The sequence below is a fragment of the Oncorhynchus kisutch genome, linkage group LG29 (genome assembly GCF_002021735.2).
Source record: "Oncorhynchus kisutch isolate 150728-3 linkage group LG29, Okis_V2, whole genome shotgun sequence".
Classification (NCBI taxonomy): Eukaryota; Metazoa; Chordata; class Actinopteri; order Salmoniformes; family Salmonidae; genus Oncorhynchus; species Oncorhynchus kisutch.
In genome coordinates this window covers 37,131,615-37,151,899 of record NC_034202.2, presented here as the reverse complement: position 1 = coordinate 37,151,899, position 20,285 = coordinate 37,131,615, and the positions used below count along the sequence as shown (strand labels likewise).

General features: G+C 44.6%; 1 protein-coding gene across 1 annotated transcript in view; it reads right to left on the bottom strand.

Annotated features, from left to right (window-relative positions):
* Nucleotides 1–4,081: 4,081 nt before the first annotated feature.
* The window catches only part of LOC109873898 (uncharacterized), a 30,591-nt gene continuing 14,387 nt past the window's right edge, over nt 4,082–20,285 (bottom strand). Inside the window, exons 7-13 of the mRNA XM_031809083.1 lie at nt 17,105–17,133; nt 16,300–16,528; nt 14,076–14,253; nt 7,771–7,935; nt 7,458–7,596; nt 4,675–4,829; nt 4,082–4,409 (exon numbers count right to left, since the gene is read on the bottom strand). Of these exons, the coding sequence (XP_031664943.1) occupies nt 4,274–4,409; nt 4,675–4,829; nt 7,458–7,596; nt 7,771–7,935; nt 14,076–14,253; nt 16,300–16,528; nt 17,105–17,133 (1,031 nt within the window). The 3' untranslated portion in view covers nt 4,082–4,273. The remainder of the gene's footprint in view (nt 4,410–4,674; nt 4,830–7,457; nt 7,597–7,770; nt 7,936–14,075; nt 14,254–16,299; nt 16,529–17,104; nt 17,134–20,285) is intronic.

The window sequence follows — 20,285 nt, the reverse complement described above, 5'->3', positions numbered from 1 at the left end:
GGCTCAGCACATCTGGTCTCCAGTGCGTCTCGTTGGGCCGGGGTACATGGCACCAGCCCTACGCATGGTGTCCCCGGTTCGCCAGCAGAGCCCAGTGCGGTCTATTCTACCTTGCCGCACTGGCCTGGCTACGGGGAGTATTCAGCCAGGTAGGGTTGTGCAGGCTCGATGCTCGAGACCCCCAGTGCGCCTCCACGGTCCGGTCTATCCGGTGCCTCCTCCACGCACCAGACCTCCGGTGGCAGCCCCCCGCACCGCTACCAGAGTCTCCAGCCTGTCCAGCGCTGCCAGAGTCTCCTGTCTGTCCTGAGCTGCCATAGTCTCCAGCCTGTCCAGCGCTGCCAGAGTCTCCCATCTGTCCTGAGCTGCCAGTGTCGCCCGTCTGTCCTGAGCTGCCAGAGTCGCCCGTCTGTCCTGAGCTGCCAGAGTCGCCCGTCTGGCCTGAGCTGCCAGAGTCGCCCGTCTGTCCTTAGCTGCCAGAGTCGCCCGTCTGTCCTGAGCTGCCAGAGTCGCCCGTCTGTCCTGAGCTGCCAGAGTCGCCCGTCTGTCCTGAGCTGCCAGAGTCGCCCGTCTGTCCTGAGCTGCCAGAGTCGCCTGTCAGTCAGGAGCTGCCAGAACCGCCCACCAGTCAGGAGCTGCCAGAGCCGCCGGTCAGTCAGGAGCTGCCAAAGCCGCCTGTCAGTCAGGAGCTGCCAGAGTCGTCCGTTACTCCGGTGCTACCCCCAACAACAACTGCTCCCGGTTGCTGATGACGTGGATGTCGGTTAAGTCAGCCCCCCCTGCACCTCTCTGATTCACATTGAAATGACGTAGTGTTCCCAGTGGGATGGTTCTGGGTAGACTTGCTGGGTAGATAAAAAAAAACCACGTAGGCTACAGTTTGTTAACACCATTTGCTCTAAAATTCGCTCGCTGTAAGCTTACATAATTCACATCACCACTGTTAGTTACATAGACTAATACAAAATATCTATATTCTCTTGAAACTGATTGAGATCAAATGGTTGACATGCAGATTCTGCACTGAAGTTTCACTGGTAAAACTTGAAGAATCCACCTATCGTTTACGATTGACAGTGATAAATGTAAATGGAGGTTGAGCACAAAAATGAAACAGGCAATTAGTTAAAAGGCAATTCGTTAACATTTAATTTCATGCAGTTACAGCATGAATTCTGTTAGCAGGAGACAAGGATTTAACACTGTAACACACCGGTAGAGATATAAATCTGAATGTAACGGATGCCTTACTTGAAAAAGTAACTGTACAAATACCACAATATTTGAACACTCGTTATATGACTACGTACACCGCATTCGGAAAGTATTCAGACCCCTTGACTCTTTCCACATTTTGTTACACTACAGACATTTAAAAATTGATTTAATGAATACAAATCCACAGCAATCTACACACATAATGACAAAGTGAAAACAGTTTAAAAAAAAACATTTTTGCAAATGTATTAAAAATAAAAAACAGTAGTACCTTCTTTACATAAGTATTCAGACCCTTTGCTATGAGACCCTAAATTGAGCTCAGGTGCATCTTGTTTCCATTGATCATCCTTGAGATGTTTCTACAACTTGGATTGGAGTCCACCTGTGGTAACATGATTTGTAAAGACACACACCTGTCTATATAAGGTCTCCGAGACAGCATTAAAGGACCCCAAGAACACAGTGGCCTCCATCATTCTTCCTAGAGCTGGCCACCCGGACAAACTGCGTAATTGAGGGAGAAGGGCCTTGGTTTGACCAAGAACTCGATGGTCACTCTGACAGAGATCCAGAGTTCCTCCGTGGAGATTGGAGAACCTTCCAGAAGGACAACCATCTCTGCAGCACTCCACCAATCAAGCCTTTATGTTAGAGTGGCCAGATGGGAGCCACTCCTCAGTAAAAGACACATGACAGTCCACTTGGAGTTTGCCAAAAGGCACTTAAAGACTCTCAGACCACGAGAAACTCTGGTCAGATGAAACCAAGATTGAACTCTTTGGCCTGAATTTCAAGCGTAACGTTTGTAGGAAACCTGGCACTATCCCTCCGGTGAAACACGGTGGTGGCAGAATCATGCTGTGGGGATGTTTTTATTCAGCAGGGACTGAGAGACTAGTCAGGATCGAGGCAAAAATGAACGGAGCAAAGTACAGAGAGATCTTTGATGAAGACTGGGGCGAAGGTTCACCTTTCAACAGGACAATGACCCAAAGCACACAGCCAAGACAACGCAGAAGGGGCTTCGTGTCAAGTCTCTGCATGTCCTTGAGTGGCCAAGCCAGAGCATGCTTGAACCCGATCGAACATCTCTGGAGAGACCTGAAAATAGCTGTACAGTGTTGTGAGCCATCCAACCTGACAGAGCCTGAGAGGATCTGCAGAGAAGAATGGGAGAAACTCCTCAAATACATGTGTGCCAAGCTTGTAGCGTACCCAAGAAGACTCAAGGCTGTAATTGCTGCCAAAGGTGCTTCAACAAAGTACTGAATAAAGGGTCTGAATACTTATGTAAATGTAAAATGTCCGTTTTTCATTTTTTAATAAGTTAGCAAAAATGTCTGAAACCTGTTTGTGCTTTGTCATTATTGGGTATTTTGTGTAGATTGATGAGAAACGAACACCCATTTGATACATTTTAGAATAAGGCTGTAACCTAACAACATTTGGAAAAAGTCAAGGGGTCTGAATACTTTCCAAAGACACTGCATGTTATATTACACTACTAAATTACATTTGTGTCATTTAGCAGACCCTCTTATCCAGAGCGACTTAGTGTATTTATCTTAAGATACATAGCTAGGTGGGACAACCACATATCACAGGCATAGTAAGTACACTTTTCCTCAATAAAGTAGCTAGTCAGAGATAGAAAGGGCAAGGGGGTCAAGTGTTGAGTCAGGAAAGGGAGGGAGGGGGGATTGAGGTGAGGAGGGGGATTATTTAAGATACTCTGAAGAGGTAGGGTTTCAGATGCTTTTAAAAGATGGGCAGGGACTCTGCTGTCCTAACTTAAAGGGGAACCTAGTTCCACCATTGGGGTTCCAGGACAGAGAAGAGCTTGGAGTGGGCTGAGCGAGAGCTGCCCTCCTGTAAGGTTGGAAGGGCCAAGAGACCAGAGACATCCACTACATCCACTTCTAGTGGATGCGAGCCTCAACTGGTTAGGGCCAAGAAGATCGTTCTGAGAGAGATAATGAGTGAGTTGATCAGAGACGACACGCTCAAGTGTTTTGGAAAGAAAAGAAAGAAGGTATACAGGTCTGTAGTTTGACTTCAGATGAGTCAAGTGTTGGTTTCTTGAGGAGGAGAGTGACTCTGGCCATTTTGAAGTCTGAGGGGATGCAGCCAGTGGTCAGGGATGAGTTAATGAGGGAAGTGAGGAATCTCAGATGGTCTCCAGAGATGGTCTGGAGAAGGGTGAAAAGATATTGTATTTTATACCATCTATTGCATCTTGCCTATGCCGCTCTGTCATCGCTCATCCATATATTTATATGTATATATATTCTTATTCCATTCCTTTACTTAGATTTGTGTGTATCAAGTAGTTGTTGTGGAACTGTTAGATTACATGTTCGATTTTGCTGCACTGTCTGAGCTAGAAGCACAAGCATTTCGCTACACTTGCAATAACATCTGCTAACCATGTGTATGTGACCAACACCATTTGATTTGATTTGGGATGGGGTCTAGTGGGCAGCTTGTCAGACGGCCAGATCTTACTAATCGCAGGGTTTTATCTGGAGAGAGAAAAGAGAAAGAGGTCAAGGCGTAGGGAAGTTCTGTGTGACTGAGACCAGTGTACTCAATAGGCTGAGTGAATAAGGAGCGGATGTCTTCAAACGTATTTTTCAAAGTGGTTGACAAAGTCATCCGCAGAGAGGAAGGAGGGAGGGTGATGGGGTGGAGGATTAAGGAAAGCTTGATTAAGGAAATGTGATTTGATGACATCAGTCTTATTTGAGTGAAGTGACATTTCAAATGAAGGTATGATTGTTGCTGTCTGAATGTGGTGTAGTCTCTTCTTTCACAGGACATTCAGTATATGGGAACAACAACAAACGACCAGACAGCAAAAACAAGTGTGAAAGTTTATTGTTTAGCATATTGAATAATAATAATGAAAACATATCAGATCTGGGGCTCAACATCTGCATGACCAGATGACGTTTCGGCCAATGGCTTCCTTCATAGGTGAGAGAACAGGAGATGTATGCAGTAATAATGCCCCCTGTGTGATTTTATAAGCGGCAGGCTGCCTGAGTGCCTGTCAGCAGGCTATGGGGTGGATGCAGGGTTTGTGATGTGCGTTGGACTGCCCTCGGTTGGTCCACTTGGCCAGGAAAGCCCTGATCTCCTTGGTACGGATGCAGTAGATGAAGGGGTTGACTAGGGGTGGCAGCAGACTGTAGAATAAGAAGAATACTTTATTCACACACACACACACACACACACACACACACACATGGGCTGGAGCAATGGGAAGCTACTAGTGTAGTGCCCAGTGAGGCATTTAGGGGTTAATTGCCTTGCTCAAAGGCACAACAGCAGGTGATGGCATCTAGGACACAGACGCCAGCAACCCACCACTCCCAACCACATTTTTCCCTGGCAAACATGGGATTCAAACTGACAACCTTCTGGTTGCTGGCCCGCTTCTCTAACCTCTAAGCTACCTGCCTGTAGAGCAGGGTTAGGCCGAGAACTAAGTCCTGGCTGATGGAGAAGTTGATGACGCTGCTGGTATAGACACAGCACCGGGGGACGTAGTACAGAGAGATGATACACAGCTGGGAACTACAGGTGGAGAAGGTCTTCCACCGACTCTGGATGGCAGGGGGAGAAGGGAGAGGGCAAGAAAGGGACAGGGATAGGAGGGGAGACAGGAATGAAGGGGAGCGGGAGAAATAGACAGGAGGGGGAGAGAGGGACAGAAGGGGTTTATTTCAGACGGGGGAGCGCCTGGATGGATAGCTGTTTTTGGGATAAGTGCACAACGGCAGTGGTAGTAATGATCTGAAAAAATAGCCAGATCATTCCACACTTCTGCATCGCCCGGCCCGGGACTTGAACTAGCAACTTTTGGGTTCCCAGCCCAACTCTCTAATCTGTGGTCTACCTACCTGTGTAAAAGGGTGAGGCCGATGCGGAGGTCAGGGGTCATGGTCAGGTTGGGGTTGATGGGTGTAGCGTTCACTACGAAGCGGGGGATGTAGTAAATAAGGATGATACAGCCCTGAGTAGCACAGGTAGAGAAGGTCTTCATCCTGCCCTGGGTTAGAGAGGGGAGAGTAGTGGGTTAGAGGAAAGATTTAGTTTAGATAAGAATGATACAGCCCTGAAGAGCAGGTAGAGAAGGTCTTCAGCCTGCCCTGGGTTAGAGAGGGGAGAGTAGTGGGTTAGAGGAAAGGTTTAGTTTAGATAAGAATGATACAGCCCTGAAGTTATAATTTTTAGATAAAACTGTCGTAAATATATTCACGTCAGCAAATATTTGATTACAGCACACTGTTTTGTAATGAAGGTCTACAGTAGCCTCAACAACACTTTGTAGGGTAGCACCAGGGTGTAGCCGGCTAGTTTCCGTCCTCCTTTGGGTACATTGACTTCAGTACAAAATCTAGGAGGCTCATGGTTCTCACCTCCTTCCATAGAGTTACAGTAATTATGACAACTCCTGGAGGAAGTCCTCTTGCAGCATGAACTGACATTGTCCACCAAATCAAAGGATCAGAGAATGAATCTAGTACTGAAAGCATAAGCTACTGCTAGCGAGCGCTGCAGTGCATAAAATGTGGTGAGTAGTTGACTCAAAGAGAAAGATAGACAATATTTGAGCAGTTTTCAACAAATGAAGGAGAAGCAAGAGAGAGAGCAAACTATATTTCATTGTATTTTTTTCACTTTCACTTACTTAGCTAGCAAATGCGTTTAGCTAGTTTAGCCTACTCAAACACCCAGCTCAAACAAAGAGAGTTGCTATGTTAGCTAGCTGGCTATGGCTATCCAACACTGGCACTCTTCCAAGTCAATGTAACCTTTTGATCTTATTAATTTATTGCCACCGGGTCCCTCCGATGTAACTGCTAAACTGCTTGCTGACTGTAGACTGTAGTGCATGATTGTAGCGGGTTTACTAGCGTGTGAAATCTAGTAGCTATGTTGACTATGACATTAGCTAATATGGTGACAATTATGTAGGCGGTGTGTAGCAGTTAATGGTTATCAAATGAAGGGTGGCCAGGATTTTTTTTCCCCGTCTGGTCACAGACAGCTGATGTGTTGTGCAAGTGAAGGAAAAAGGTGAGAGGAAGAGAGCATGTAGATGCGAGAAGGAATTATACAACAAGCAAAGTGATCATGCTGTTTGTATGTGGCTGCTATGAAAGTGATCTGTGTTTGCGTGTGATCAGGGATGTATTCATTACGTAGATTCTGTTGAAAAACATTTATTAAAAGGAAGTAAACGGAACGAAATGGGGATAAACATGGCTGAACTTGTCCAATATAAACTCTTGTTTACAATTGTTGGACTAATGATTACACCCTAGATCAACTAGACGCAGGCAAGAGTGCAAGGTGGTATTGAATGTCACTGTCAGCTTGATTACTCCAATTTTTCTCTCGACCTGTGTAAACTTCCATTCATAGGAGCAACCTCCTGTTGGGTATAGGGAAAATTAGAGTATCATGTGTGTAGCCTAAACCTATTGATGTTACGTTGAGCTCGTAATAGAAATAAGACCACACACCCCTCTTCACACACCCCTCCTCACACACCCCTCCTTACCCCTCCTCCAAACCAGCCCCCCTGCACCCCACACCCCTCCTTACCCCTCCTCACACACCCCTCCCTACATACCCCTCCTTACCCCTCCTCCCAACCAGCCTCCCCTGCACCCTGCACCCCACACCCCTCCTTACCCCTCCTCACACACCCCTCCTCACACACCCCTCCTTACCCCTTCTCCCAATCAGCCCCCCTGCACTCCCCACCCCTCCTCCCACCCAGCCCCCCTGCACTCCCCACCCCTTCTCCCACCCAGCCCCCCTGCATCACCCACCCCTCCTCCCCATGCACACCCCACCCTCACACTCCACACCTCCGGAATTCTGACCTGTGCGTTAGCCATGCACACCCCACCCTCACACTCCACACCTCCTGAATTCTGACCTGTGCGTTAGCCATGCACACCCCACCCTCACACTCCACACCTCCAGAATTCTGACCTGTGCGTTAGCCATGCACACCCCACCCTCACACTCCACACCCCCTGAATTCTGACCTGTGCGTTAGCCATGCACACCCCACCCTCACACTCCACACCTCCTGAATTCTGACCTGTGCGTTAGCCATGCACACCCCACCCTCACACTCCACACATCCTGAATTCTGACCTGTGCGTTAGCCATGCACACCCCACCCTCACACTCCACACCTCCAGAATTCTGACCTGTGCGTTAGCCATGCGCATCACGCTGACGATGATGTTGACATATGAGAAGACGATGAAGCTGAAGGGGAGGAAGAGGACGAACATGGATAGTGAGACGGATACTGTGCTCTGGGACGAGATGTCAGCACACGACAGCCTGTTGAGTGAGTGAGTGGTTGGTTGGTTGATTGGATGGTTGACTGAATTTATTTGATCATTTAAAAAAAATACATATAGTGTATATACATCAAGTATAACAGTAAAGTCACTAGGAGTCAAAAGTAGTGCACTTTAAAGAGAATAGGGAGTAATTTGGGATGCGGGCACTGACTGGTTCATTGACACGGTGTTGCAGTAGAAGTGGATGATGCGATTGGGCCCACAGAAAGGCATCTGGGATGTCTGGATGGTGGTGATGCCTGGTACTATCATGGCTGACACCCAGGACAGGGCTGTTAGGAGAGACATGGTCCTGTTGGTCATCAGCTCTGTGTACCTGGTAGAGAGGGAGGGAGGGAGGGGGGAGAGATGGGTGGGAGAGGGGGGCGAGGGGGCAGAGTGGTGGGAGAGGGGGAAGAGATGGGTGGGAGAGGGGGGCGAGGGGGGAGAGATGGGTGGGATAGGGGATGAGAAAGAGAGAAACAGACAGAGTTATCTGTTAGTTGCCTTCTGTAAAAGGTTGGTCGTTATCATATGAACACCTGAGAGGGAAATACAGGTAGTTACAGGTAGATATATCTACAGGAGACTGAACAAGAATATAAATGCAAAATGCAACAATTTCAAAAATGTTACAGTTCATATAAGGAAATTAATCAATTGAAATAAATTAATTTGGCCCTAATCTCTTCTTTTCACATGACTGGGCAGGGGCACAGCCACGGGTGGGCATAGGAGGGCATTGGCCCACCCACTTGGGAGCCAGGTCCACCTACTGGGGAGGCAGGCCCAGCCAATCAGAATATGTTTTTCCTCACGAAAGGGCTTTATTACAGACAGAAATACTCCTCAGTTTCATCAGTTGTCTGGGTGGCTGGTCTCAGACGATCTCGCAGGTGAAGAAGCCGTATGTGGAGGTTCTGAGTTGGCGTGGTTATACTTGGTCTGTGTTTGTGAGGACGGTTAGACGTAATGCCAAATTCTCTAAAACAACTTTGTAGATGCCTTATCGTAGAGAAAATAACAATCAATGCTATGGCAACAGCTCTGGTGTAAATTCCTGCAGTCAGGATGCCAATTGCACACTCCCTCAAAACTTGAGACATCTGTGGCATTGTGCTGTGTGACAAAGCTGCACATCATAATAGAGTGGCCTTATATTGTCCCCAGCACAATGTGCACCTGTGTAATGATCATGCTGTTTAATCAGCTTCCTGATATGCCACACCTGTCAGGTGGATGGATTATCTTGGCAAAGATGAAATGCTCACCTAATGGGATATAAACACATTTGTGCACAAAATATGAGAGAGATAAGCTTTTTGTGCGCGCTCTCCATAGCCGATGTGAGCAAGACCTTTAAACAGCTCAACATTCATAAGGCTGCGGGGCCAGACGGATTACCAGGACGTGTACTCAGACCAACTGGCAAGTGTCTTCACTGACATTTTCAACCTCCTGATCGAGTCTGTTTTACCTACATGTTTCAAGCAGACCACCATAATCCCTGTGCCCAAGATAGCGAAGGTAGCAAGCGTAAATGACTACCTCCCCGTAGAATACACGACGGTAGCCATGAAGTGCTTTGAAAGGCTGGTCATGACTCACATCAACACCACCAAAGAAACCCTAGACCCACTCCAATTCGCATACCGCCCCAACATATCCACAGATTACACAAACTCAATCGCACTCCACACTGCCCTTTCCCACCTGGACAAAAGGAACACCGACATTTTGTGAGAATGCTGTTCATTGACTATAGCTAAGCGTTCAACATCATAGTGCCCACAAAGCTCATCACTAAGCTAAGTACCCTGGGACTAAATACAACACTCTGAAACTGGATCCTGGACTTCCTGATTGGCCTCACCCAGGTGGTCATCTGCAACAACAGATCTGCATTGCTGATCCTCAACACTGGGGCCCCTCAGGAGCCCCTCAGGGGTGCATGCTCAGTCCCCTCCTGTACTCCCTGTTCACCCATGACTGCGTGGCCAAGCACGACTCCAACACCATCATTAAGTTTGCTGACAACACAACAGTGGTCTGAACCCCGACAACAATGAGACAGCCTACAGGGAGGAGGTCAGAGACCTGGCAGTGTCGTGCCAAGACAACAATCTTTCCCTAAATGTGAGCAAGACAAATGAGCTAATCATAGACTGTAGTAAAAGGAGGGCTGAACAGGCCCCCATTAACATCACCAACAAACGATCATGGTCCAAACACACCAAAACAGTCTTGAAGAGGGCATGACAACACCTTTTCCCCCTCAGGAGACTGAAAAGATTTGGCATGGCTCTCCAGATCCTCAAGAAGTACTACAGCTGCAGCATCGAGAGCATCCTGACCGGTTGCATCACTGCCTGGTATGTTAACTGCTCGGCATCCGACAATAAGGCGCTAGAGAAGGTAGTGCGTACGGCCCAGTACATCACTGAGGCCAAGCTTCCTGCCATCCAGGACCTCTATACCAGGTGGTGTCAGAGGAAGGCCCTGAAAATGGTCAAAGTATAGAGAATTAACCTCTTGAACCTCTGGGGGCAGTATTTCATTTTTGGATGAAAAACGTTCCCGTTTTAAACAAGATATTTTGTCACGAAAAGATGCTCGACTATGCATATAATTGACATCTTTGGAAAGAAAACACTCTGACGTTTCCAAAACTGCAAAGATATTGTCTGTGAGTGCCACAGAACTAATGCTACAGGCGAAACCAAGATGAAACTTCAAACAGGAAGTGAGCCAGATTTTTGCGGCGCTGTGTTCCAATGTCTCCTTATATGGCTGTGAATGCGCCAGGAACGAGCCTACACTTTCTGTCGTTTCCCCAAGGTGTCTGCAGCATTGTGACGTATTTGTAGGCATATCATTGGAAGATTGACCATAAGTATTTTTCCATGTGATTCAGAGGACAAACCAAACTGCCACGAATGACTTATCATCGAATAGATATGTGAAAAACACCTTGAGGATTGATTCTAAACAACGTTTGCCATGTTTCTGTCGATATTATGGAGTTCATTTGGAAAAAAGTTTGGCGTTTTGATGACTGAATTTTCGGGGTTTTTTCTTTGCCAAACGTGATGAACAAAACGGAGTGATTTCTCCTACACAAATAATCTTTTTGGAAAAACGGAACATTTGCTATCTAACTGAGAGTCTCCTCATTGAAAACATCCGAAGTTCTTCAAAGGTAAATGATTTTATTTGAATGCTTTTCTTGTTTTTGTGAAAATGTTGCCTGCTGAATGCTAGGCTTAATGCTATGCTAGCTATCAATACTCTTACACAAATGCTTGTTTTGCTATGGTTGAAAAGCATATTTTGAAAATCTGAGATGACAGTGTTGTTAACAAAAGGCTAAGCTTGAGATCCAATATATTTATTTCATTTCATTTGTGATTTTCATGAATAGTTAACGTTGCGTTATGGTAATGAGCTTGAGGCTATAATTACGATCCCGGATACGGGTTTGCTCGTCGCAACAGGTTAACAGTAAGGACCAGCTGTTGTCCCATGCAGTGAATCTGTTATTCATTGTGTTTGTATGGGCTAATAACAGTAAGGCCCAAACTATTTTTTCATCACATAAAAAAATAGATAATAATATTACGTTTCAAGGGGTCTTAAAATTCAAAATCAAACAGTAAATTGATCCTTGGTATGACCTTCTGAAAACAATACGATATAGCTCAGACAGAGTTTATACTCTTATGAGTCAACGTTAGGGTTAGGTACAGTGAGGGAAAAAAGTATTTGATCCCCTGCTGATTTTGTACGTTTGCCCACTGACAAAGAAATGATCAGTCTATAATTTTAATGGTAGGTTTATTTGAACAGTGAGAGACAGAATAACAATAACAGAAAATTCAGAAAAACGCATGTCAAAAATGTTATAAATTGATTTGCATTTTAATGAGGGAAATATGTATTTGACCTCCTCTGCAAAACATGACTTAGTACTTGGTGGCAAAACCCTTGTTAGCAATCACAGAGGTCAGATGTTTCAGACTCAGTTTCTTGTAGTTGGCCACCAGGTTTGCACACATCTCAGGAGGGATTTTGTCCCACTCCTCTTTGCAGATCTTCTCCCAGTCATTAAGGTTTCGAGGCTGACGTTTGGCAACTAGAACCGTCAGCTCCCTCCACATATTTTCTATGGGATCAAGGTCTAGTCTAGAGACTGGCTAGGCCACTCCAGGACCTTAATGTGCTTCTTCTTGAGCCACTCCTTTGTTGCCTTGGCCGTGTGTTTTGGGTCATTGTCATGCTGGAATACTCATCCACGACCCATTTTCAATGCCCTGGCTGAGGGAAGGAGGTTCTCACCCAAGATTTGACGGTACGTGGCCCCATCCATCGTTCCTTTGATGCGGTGAAGTTGTCCTGTCCCCTTAGCAGAAAAACACCCCCAAAGCATAATGTCTCCACCTCCATGTTTGACGGTGGGGGTGGTGTTCTTGGGGTCATAGGCATCATTCCTCCTCCTCCAAACAAGGCGAGTTGAGTTGATGCCAAAGAGCTCCATTTTGGTCTCATCTGACCAAAACACTTTCACCCAGTTGTCCTCTGAATCATTCAGATGTTCATTGGCAAACTTCAGACGGGCATGTATATGTGCTTTCTTGAGCAGTGGGACCTTGCGGGCGCTGTAGGATTTCAGTCCTTCACGGCGTAGTGTGTTACCAATTGTTTTCTTGGTGACCATGGTCCCAGTTGCCTTTAGATCATTGACAAGATCCTCCCGTGTAGTTCTGGGCTGATTCCTCACCGTTCTCATGATCATTGCAACTCCACGAGGTGAGATCTTGCATGGAGCCCCAGGCCGAGGGAGATTGACAGTTATTTTGTGTTTCTTCCATTTGCGAATAATCACCTTCTCACCAAGCTGCTTGGCGATGGTCTTGTAGCCCATTCCAGCCTTGACATCCTTGGAGAGCTCTTTGGTCTTGGCCATGTTGGAGAGTTTGGAATCTGATTGATTGATTGCTTCTGTGGACAGGTGTCTTTTATACAGGTAACAAGCTGAGATTAGGAGCACTCCCTTTAAGAGTGGGCTCCTATTCTCAGATCGTTTCCATGTATAAATCCTTTTGTGACTAGGGGGCAGTTATTTTCATTTTTTGAAAAAAAAAGTTCCCGTAGTAAACAGGATATTTTGTCAGGACAAGATGCTAGAATATGCATATAATTGACAGCGTAGGATAGAAAACACTCTAAAGTTTCCAAAACTGTAAAAATATTGTCTGTGAGTATAACAGAACTGATATTGCAGGCAAAAGCCTGAGAAAAATCCAATCCGGAAGTGCCTCATGTTTTGAAAGCGCTGCGTTCCAATGCGTCCCTATTGAGCAGTAAATGGGCTATCAACCAGATTACTTTTTCTCCGTATTCCCCAAGGTGTCTACAGCATTGTGACGTAGTTTTACGCATTTATGTTGAAGAATACCCGTAAGCGGCTACATTGCGCAACTGGTCACCTGATGGCTCCCAGAGTGAGTCTCGTGTAAAATACAGATGTAGCCATTATTCCAATCGGTCCTACTGAAAAACCAATTGTCCCGGTGGTTATATTATCGAATAGATATTTGAAAAACACCTTGAGGATTGATTATAAAAAGGTTTGCCATGTTTTTGTCGATATTATGGAGCTAATTTGGAATATTTTTGGGAGTTTTCGTGACTGCAATTTCTGGGCGATTTCTCAGCCAAACGTGAAGAACTAACGGATCTATTTCGCCTACAAAAATAATATTTTGGGAAAAAAGGAACATTGGCTATCTAACTGGGAGTCTCGTGAGTGAAAACATCCGAAGCTCATCAAAGGTAAATTATTTAATTTGATTGCTTTTCTGATTTCCGTGACCAAGTTACCTGCTGCTAGCTGGACAAAATGCTATCCTAGGCTATTGATAAACTTACACAAATGCTTGTCTAGCTTTGGCTGTAAAGCATATTTTGAAAATCTGAGACGACAGGGTGATTAACAAAAGGCTAAGCTGTGTCTCAATATATTTCACTTGTGATTTTCATTAATAGGAATATTTTCTAGGAGTATTTATGTCTGTTGCGTTATGCTAATTGTCAGTCGATGATTACGCTCCCTCATGCGGGATGGGGAGTCACTAGAGGATAACAGACACCTGGGAGACAGAAATATTTCTGATTGAGAGGGGGTCAAATACTTATTTCCCTCAAAATGCCATTTTTTTTGCATTTTTCTGGATTTTGTGGTTGTTATTCTGTCTCTCACTGTTCAAATAAACCTACAATTAAAATTATAGAAGGATAATTTCTTTGTCAGTGGGCAAATGTACAAAATCAGCAGGGGATCAAATACTTTTCCCCCTCACTGTAGAATAGATCTATGTTACCTGAGAGGGTAGCAGATAGCCAGGTATCGATCCAAAGCCATGGTCATCATGATGAGAGAGTTAGGGTTAGGGTTAGGGTTAGGTAGATCTATGTTACCTGAGAGGGAAGCAGATAGCCAGGTATCGGTCCATAGCCATGGTCATCATGATGAGAGAGGTGAGTGTTCCAAAGTAGTGGATGAATTGTTTCTGTATCAGACACGTATAGAAAGAGATGCCAGCGTCGTCCCACCAGTACCGAGCGATCACTTTGGGAAGGGACACCGTGCAGACGCCTGGGACATGGACAAGTACCACAACATATCGACATTATTAAAGAAACATGAACCAATTGATTAGTGAATGTTTTGGTGCTATGCAGATTGGAGAACAGGCCACACATTTGAACAGGAAGTTCATGGTAACATGTCATTACAGACACACATTTGAACAGGAAGTTCATGGTAACATGTCATTACAGACACACATTTTAACAGGATAACCTTTCTGTCTTGATGACTTCTGTCTCTTCTCTCTTCTGTCTGCCTACAGTGCCTTGCGAAAGTATTCGGCCCCCTTGAACTTTGTGACCTTTTGCCACATTTCAGGCTTCAAACATAAAGATATAAAACTGTATTTTTTTGTGAAGAATCAACAACAAGTGGGACACAATCATGAAGTGAAACGACATTTATTGGATATTTCAAACTTTTTTAACAAATCAAAAACTGAAAAATTGGGCGTGCAAAATTATTCAGCCCCTTTACTTTCAGTGCAGCAAACTCTCTCCAGAAGTTCAGTGAGGATCTCTGAATGATCCAATGTTGACCTAAATGACTAATGATGATAAATACAATCCACCTGTGTGTAATCAAGTCTCCGTATAAATGCACCTGCACTGTGATAGTCTCAGAGGTCCGTTAAAAGCGCAGAGAGCATCATGAAGAACAAGGAACACACCAGGCAGGTCCGAGATACTGTTGTGAAGAAGTTTAAAGCCGGATTTGGATACAAAAAGATTTCCCAAGCTTTAAACATCCCAAGGAGCACTGTGCAAGCGATAATATTGAAATGGAAGGAGTATCAGACCACTGCAAATCTACCAAGACCTGTCCGTCCCTCTAAACTTTCAGCTCATACAAGGAGAAGACTGATCAGAGATGCAGCCAAGAGACCCATGATCACTCTGGATGAACTGCAGAGATCTACAGCTGAGGTGGGAGACTCTGTCCATAGGACAACAATCAGTCGTATATTGCACAAATCTGGCCTTTATGGAAGAGTGGCAAGAAGAAAGCCATTTCTTAAAGATATCCATAAAAAGTGTCGTTTAAAGTTTGCCACAAGCCACCTGGGAGACACACCAAACATGTGGAAGAAGGTACTCTGGTCAGATGAAACCAAAATTGAACTTTTTGGCAACAATGCAAAACGTTATGTTTGGCGTAAAAGCAACACAGCTCATCACCCTGAACACACCATACCCACTGTCAAACATGGTGGTGGCAGCATCATGGTTTGGGCCTGCTTTTCTTCAGCAGGGACAGGGAAGATGGTTAAAATTGATGGGAAGATGGATGGCGCCAAATGCAGGACCATTCTGGAAGAAAACCTGATGGAGTCTGCAAAAGACCTGAGACTGGGATGGAGATTTGTCTTCCAACAAGACAATGATCCAAAACATAAAGCAAAATCTACAATGGAATGGTTCAAAAATAAACATATCCAGGTGTTAGAATGGCCAAGTCAAAGTCCAGACCTGAATCCAATCGAGAATCTGTGGAAAGAACTGAAAACTGCTGTTCACAAATGCTCTCCATCCAACCTCACTGAGCTCGAGCTGTTTTGCAAGGAGGAATGGGAAAAATGTCAGTCTCTCGATGTGCAAAACTGATAGAGACATACCCCAAGCGACTTACAGCTGTAATCGCAGCAAAAGGTGGCGCTACAAAGTATTAACTTAAGGGGGCTGAATAATTTTGCACGCCCAATTTTTCAGCTTTTGATTTGTTAAAAAAGTTTGAAATATCCAATAAATGTCGTTCCACTTCATGATTGTGTCCCACTTGTTGTTGATTCTTCACAAAAAAATACAGTTTATATCTTTATGTTTGAAGCCTGAAATGTGGCAAAAGGTCACAAAGTTCAAGGAGGCCGAATACTTTCGCAAGGCACTGTATATCTAACAGAACCCGGCTGGGTATCTTACCTATATCTGACAGAGCCAGGCTGAGTATCTTACCTATATCTGACAGAACCAGGCTGATTATCTTACCTATATCTGACAGAACCAGGCTGAATTATCTTACCTATATCTGACAGAACCAGGCTGAGTATCTTACCTATATCTGACAGAGCCAGGCTGAGCATGATGATGTACATGGGTTTCTGCAGGCTGCGCTCCAGGGCAAACAGCACCACCAGCAGGATGTTCCCCACCACCGTGATCACATAGACGAAGAAGAATAACCAGGCCACCAGCTGGTTGAAGGATGGATGGAGCCCCGGGAAGCCCACGATCACAAACTCTGACACACGCGTGTAGTTCTCATTCACCTCAAACATACTGTACTGGGGAAGGTGGGGGGGATGGTGGAGGAGAGATAGAGCCTCTTACAATCATTACCTCCCAAGTTAGAGAGAGAGATAATGAGTGAGAGAGAGAGAGATAGAGAGCTACACGAGAGAGAGAGAGATAATGAGTGAGAGAGAGAGAGAGAAAGAGAGAGAGAGAGATGCTGAAGACTCAGGAGGATCCCTCTTCATCCTTACCTCCCAGGTTAGAGAGAGAGATAATGAGTGAGAGAGAGAGCTACACAAGAGAGAGAGAGAGAGATAATGAGTGAGAGAGAGACATATAAAGTGACATATATATATACAGCGTATATACAAAGAGAGAGATCCATCTCTCCATCATGCTGTATAAAGAGACCCTACATCCTCCATTCTTACTTCCACCTAAGATGGAGAGAGTAAGAGAGAGAGAGAGAAATATACATAAAAGAGAGAGAATCTGGTGACCCTCCATCTCTCCATCATTACCTCCACCTAAGATGGAGAGAGTAATAGAGAGATAGTTAGAGAGAGTTACATAAAAGAGAGAGATGTTGAAGACCCTGGAATATCTCGCTCTCTGTCCATCCTTACCTCCTTCCCAACCAGTGGCCCCAGAGGTGTGTGATGTTAGTCGCTTTGTAACTCCCAACTTTATAGCCAACATGCCCTCTGACAAGACAGCCAACAGCCAATCAGAGACCTCCACCCTGGTGATGTCATCATTGTCACATTACTCATGATGTCGATTACAGAACGTTTTCATCCCTGGCCACCCCTCTCTAGTGCTATGCATGTTCTCTCTATCTTTTTTGTGTACAAAAGTATGTGGACAGCCTTTCAAGTTAGTGGATTTGGCTATTTCAGCCACACCCGTTGCTGACAGGAGTATAAAATCGAGCACAGCCATGCAATCTCCACAGACAAACAGTAGAATTGGCTTACTGAATAACTCAGTGACTTTCAATGTGACACCGTCATAGGATGCTACCTTTCCAACAAGTCAGTTCGTCAACTTTCTGCCCTGCTCGAGCTGCCCCCGTGACCTGTAAGTGCTGTTATTGTGAAGTGGAAAAATCTAGGAGCAACAACGGCCACACAAGCTCACAGACCGCCGGGTGCTGAAGTGCGTTAAAATAGACTGTCCTTGGTTGCAACACTCACTACCGAGTTCAAAACTGCCTCTGGAAGCAACGTCAGAACAATAACTGTTTGTCGGTAGCTTCATGAAATAGCTTGCAATGGCTGGGCAGCCACCGCATACAAGCCTAAGATCACCATCCGCATTCCCAAGCATCGGCTGGAGTGTTGTAAAGCTCGCTGCCATTGGACTCTGGAGCATGGGAAACACGTTTTCTGGAGTTATGAGTCACACCTCACCATCTGGCAGTCCGATGGACGAATCTGGGTTTGGTGGATGCCAGGGGAACGTTACCTGCCCAAATGCATAGTGCCAACTGGATTGAAACCAGGTGTGTAAGACAAGGACAAAACAAATGGAAAATGAAAAGTGGATCGGCGATGGCTAGAAGGCCGGTGACGTCGACCTCCGAATGCCGCCCGAACAAGGAGAGGGACCGACTTTGGCGGAAGTGACAACAAGTTAACACATGATATATTGGGAGTCTCCAACTAAACCAAAAATAAAAGTTAAACAATACTAATAAGCCAGTGGCTCAGATGAAACTCAGTTCAAATGTTGCTTTGTTTTTCTTTAAGCAATAAATAATCTCAAGTCTAGGCTATTTTTACAAACTAATGTAACAGTATTTATTCAACCTTAAAATTAGCAATGCATCCATTGCCAGATTCTGAGGTAACTGAGATAAGTCAGCCCACCGCCCCTCTCTGAATCAGAGGGGTTGGGTTAAATGCGGAAGGCACTTCGGTTGAATGCATTCAGTGGTGCACATGACCAGGTATCCCCTTTCCTTAACTATTATTGTCTTCTTAACCAATCAAAGCGAGCATGTTCAATAGAACACACAGTGTTGGGGAAGCTACTCTGAAAATATAGATTACCAAGCACCAATTACTTCACAATTGCAGAAGTCAATCTGAAATGACCTTCATATTTCTATAGTGGAATCTGTAACACTTCAGTTTTACATAATAAATAGAGCCCTAAATTGTATAAATACAAAATAAATGACATTGTATTCCCATTTGAACATTGTTGAGCTTTTTAAAATCAATTCTGGCTTTTTTGGGGGGGCGAATCAAGGTTTAAATCTCATTGATCAACATCTCAACTAAATGTTACCCAATCATCCACATTGAAATGATGTAGTGCTCCCAGTGGGATGGTTCTGGGTAGACTAGCTGTGTAGATGAACAAAAAAAAATCCAGGTAGGCAACAGTTTGTTAACACCATACGCGATTCAGATCACCACTGTTAGTTACATAGACTAATACAAAATATCTATATTCTCTTGAAACTGATTGAGATCAAATGGTTGACATGCAGATTCTGCACGGACGTTTCACTGGTAAAGTAGTAAAGTAGAGGTAAAGAAACACAGGGGAGTGGAACAGGCAGTTAGTTAACATTTCATTACTGCAGCTTAGGCTGTTACAGCATGAATTCTGTTAGCAGGAGACAAGGATTTAACACTGTAACACACCGGTAGAGATATAAATCTGAATGTAACGGATGCCTTACTTGAAAAAGTAACTGTACAAATACCACAATATTTATCTCTCTCACTCTCCATCCAACCTCACTGAGCTCGAGCTGTTTTGCAAGGAGGAATGGGAAAAAATGTCAGTCTCTCGATGTGCAAAACTGATAGAGACATACCCCAAGCGACTTACAGCTGTAATCGCAGCAAAAGGTGGCGCTACAAAGTATTAACTTAAGGGGGCTGAATAATTTTGCACACCCAATTTTTCCGTTTTTGATTTGTTAAAAAAGTTTGAAATATCCAATAAATGTCGTTCCACTTCATGATTGTGTCCCACTTGTTGTTGATTCTTCACAAAAAAATACAGTTTTGGCAAAAGGTCGCAAAGTTCAAGGGGGCCGAATACTTTCGCAAGGCACTGTATTCAGACCCCTTACTATGAGACCCGAAATTGAGCTCAGTTGCATCCTGTTTCCATTGATCATCCTTGAGATGTTTCTACAACTTGATTGGAGTCCAGCTGTGGTAAACAGGATTTGTAAAGAAACACACCTGTCTATATAAGGTCTCCGAGACGCACAATGGCCTCCATCATTCTTAAATTGAAGAAGTTTGGAACCACCATGTTGTGTCTTTGGCATCATTAAAAGTAAAGACTTGTTTTTTCAAATCAATTCCCTGTAATTATTATTACGTGATTAAACTAATCATGTAAATGTAATTAACTAGGAAGTCGGGGCACCAAGGAAAATCTTCACATTACAAAGTTATAGTTTTCCTAATATAACTCATCAGATATTTTAATATCTGATCAATTAATCTTCTAATTAATGAATTAATAGACCTTTTTTAAATGTATCTGTTATTTTACCATGTAAGTTGACTGAGAACACATTTGCAGCAACGATCTGGGGAATAGTTACAGGGGAGAGGAGGGGGATGAATGAGCCAATTGTAAACTGGGGGGGGAGTATTAGGTGACTGTGATGGTTTGATGGTCAGATTGGGAATTTAGCCAGGACACCGGGGTTAACACCCCTACTCTTACAATAAGTGCCATGGGATCTTTAATGACCTCAGGGAGTCAGGACACCCGTTTAACATCCCATCCAAAAGACAGCACCCAACACAGGGCAGTGTCCACAATCAC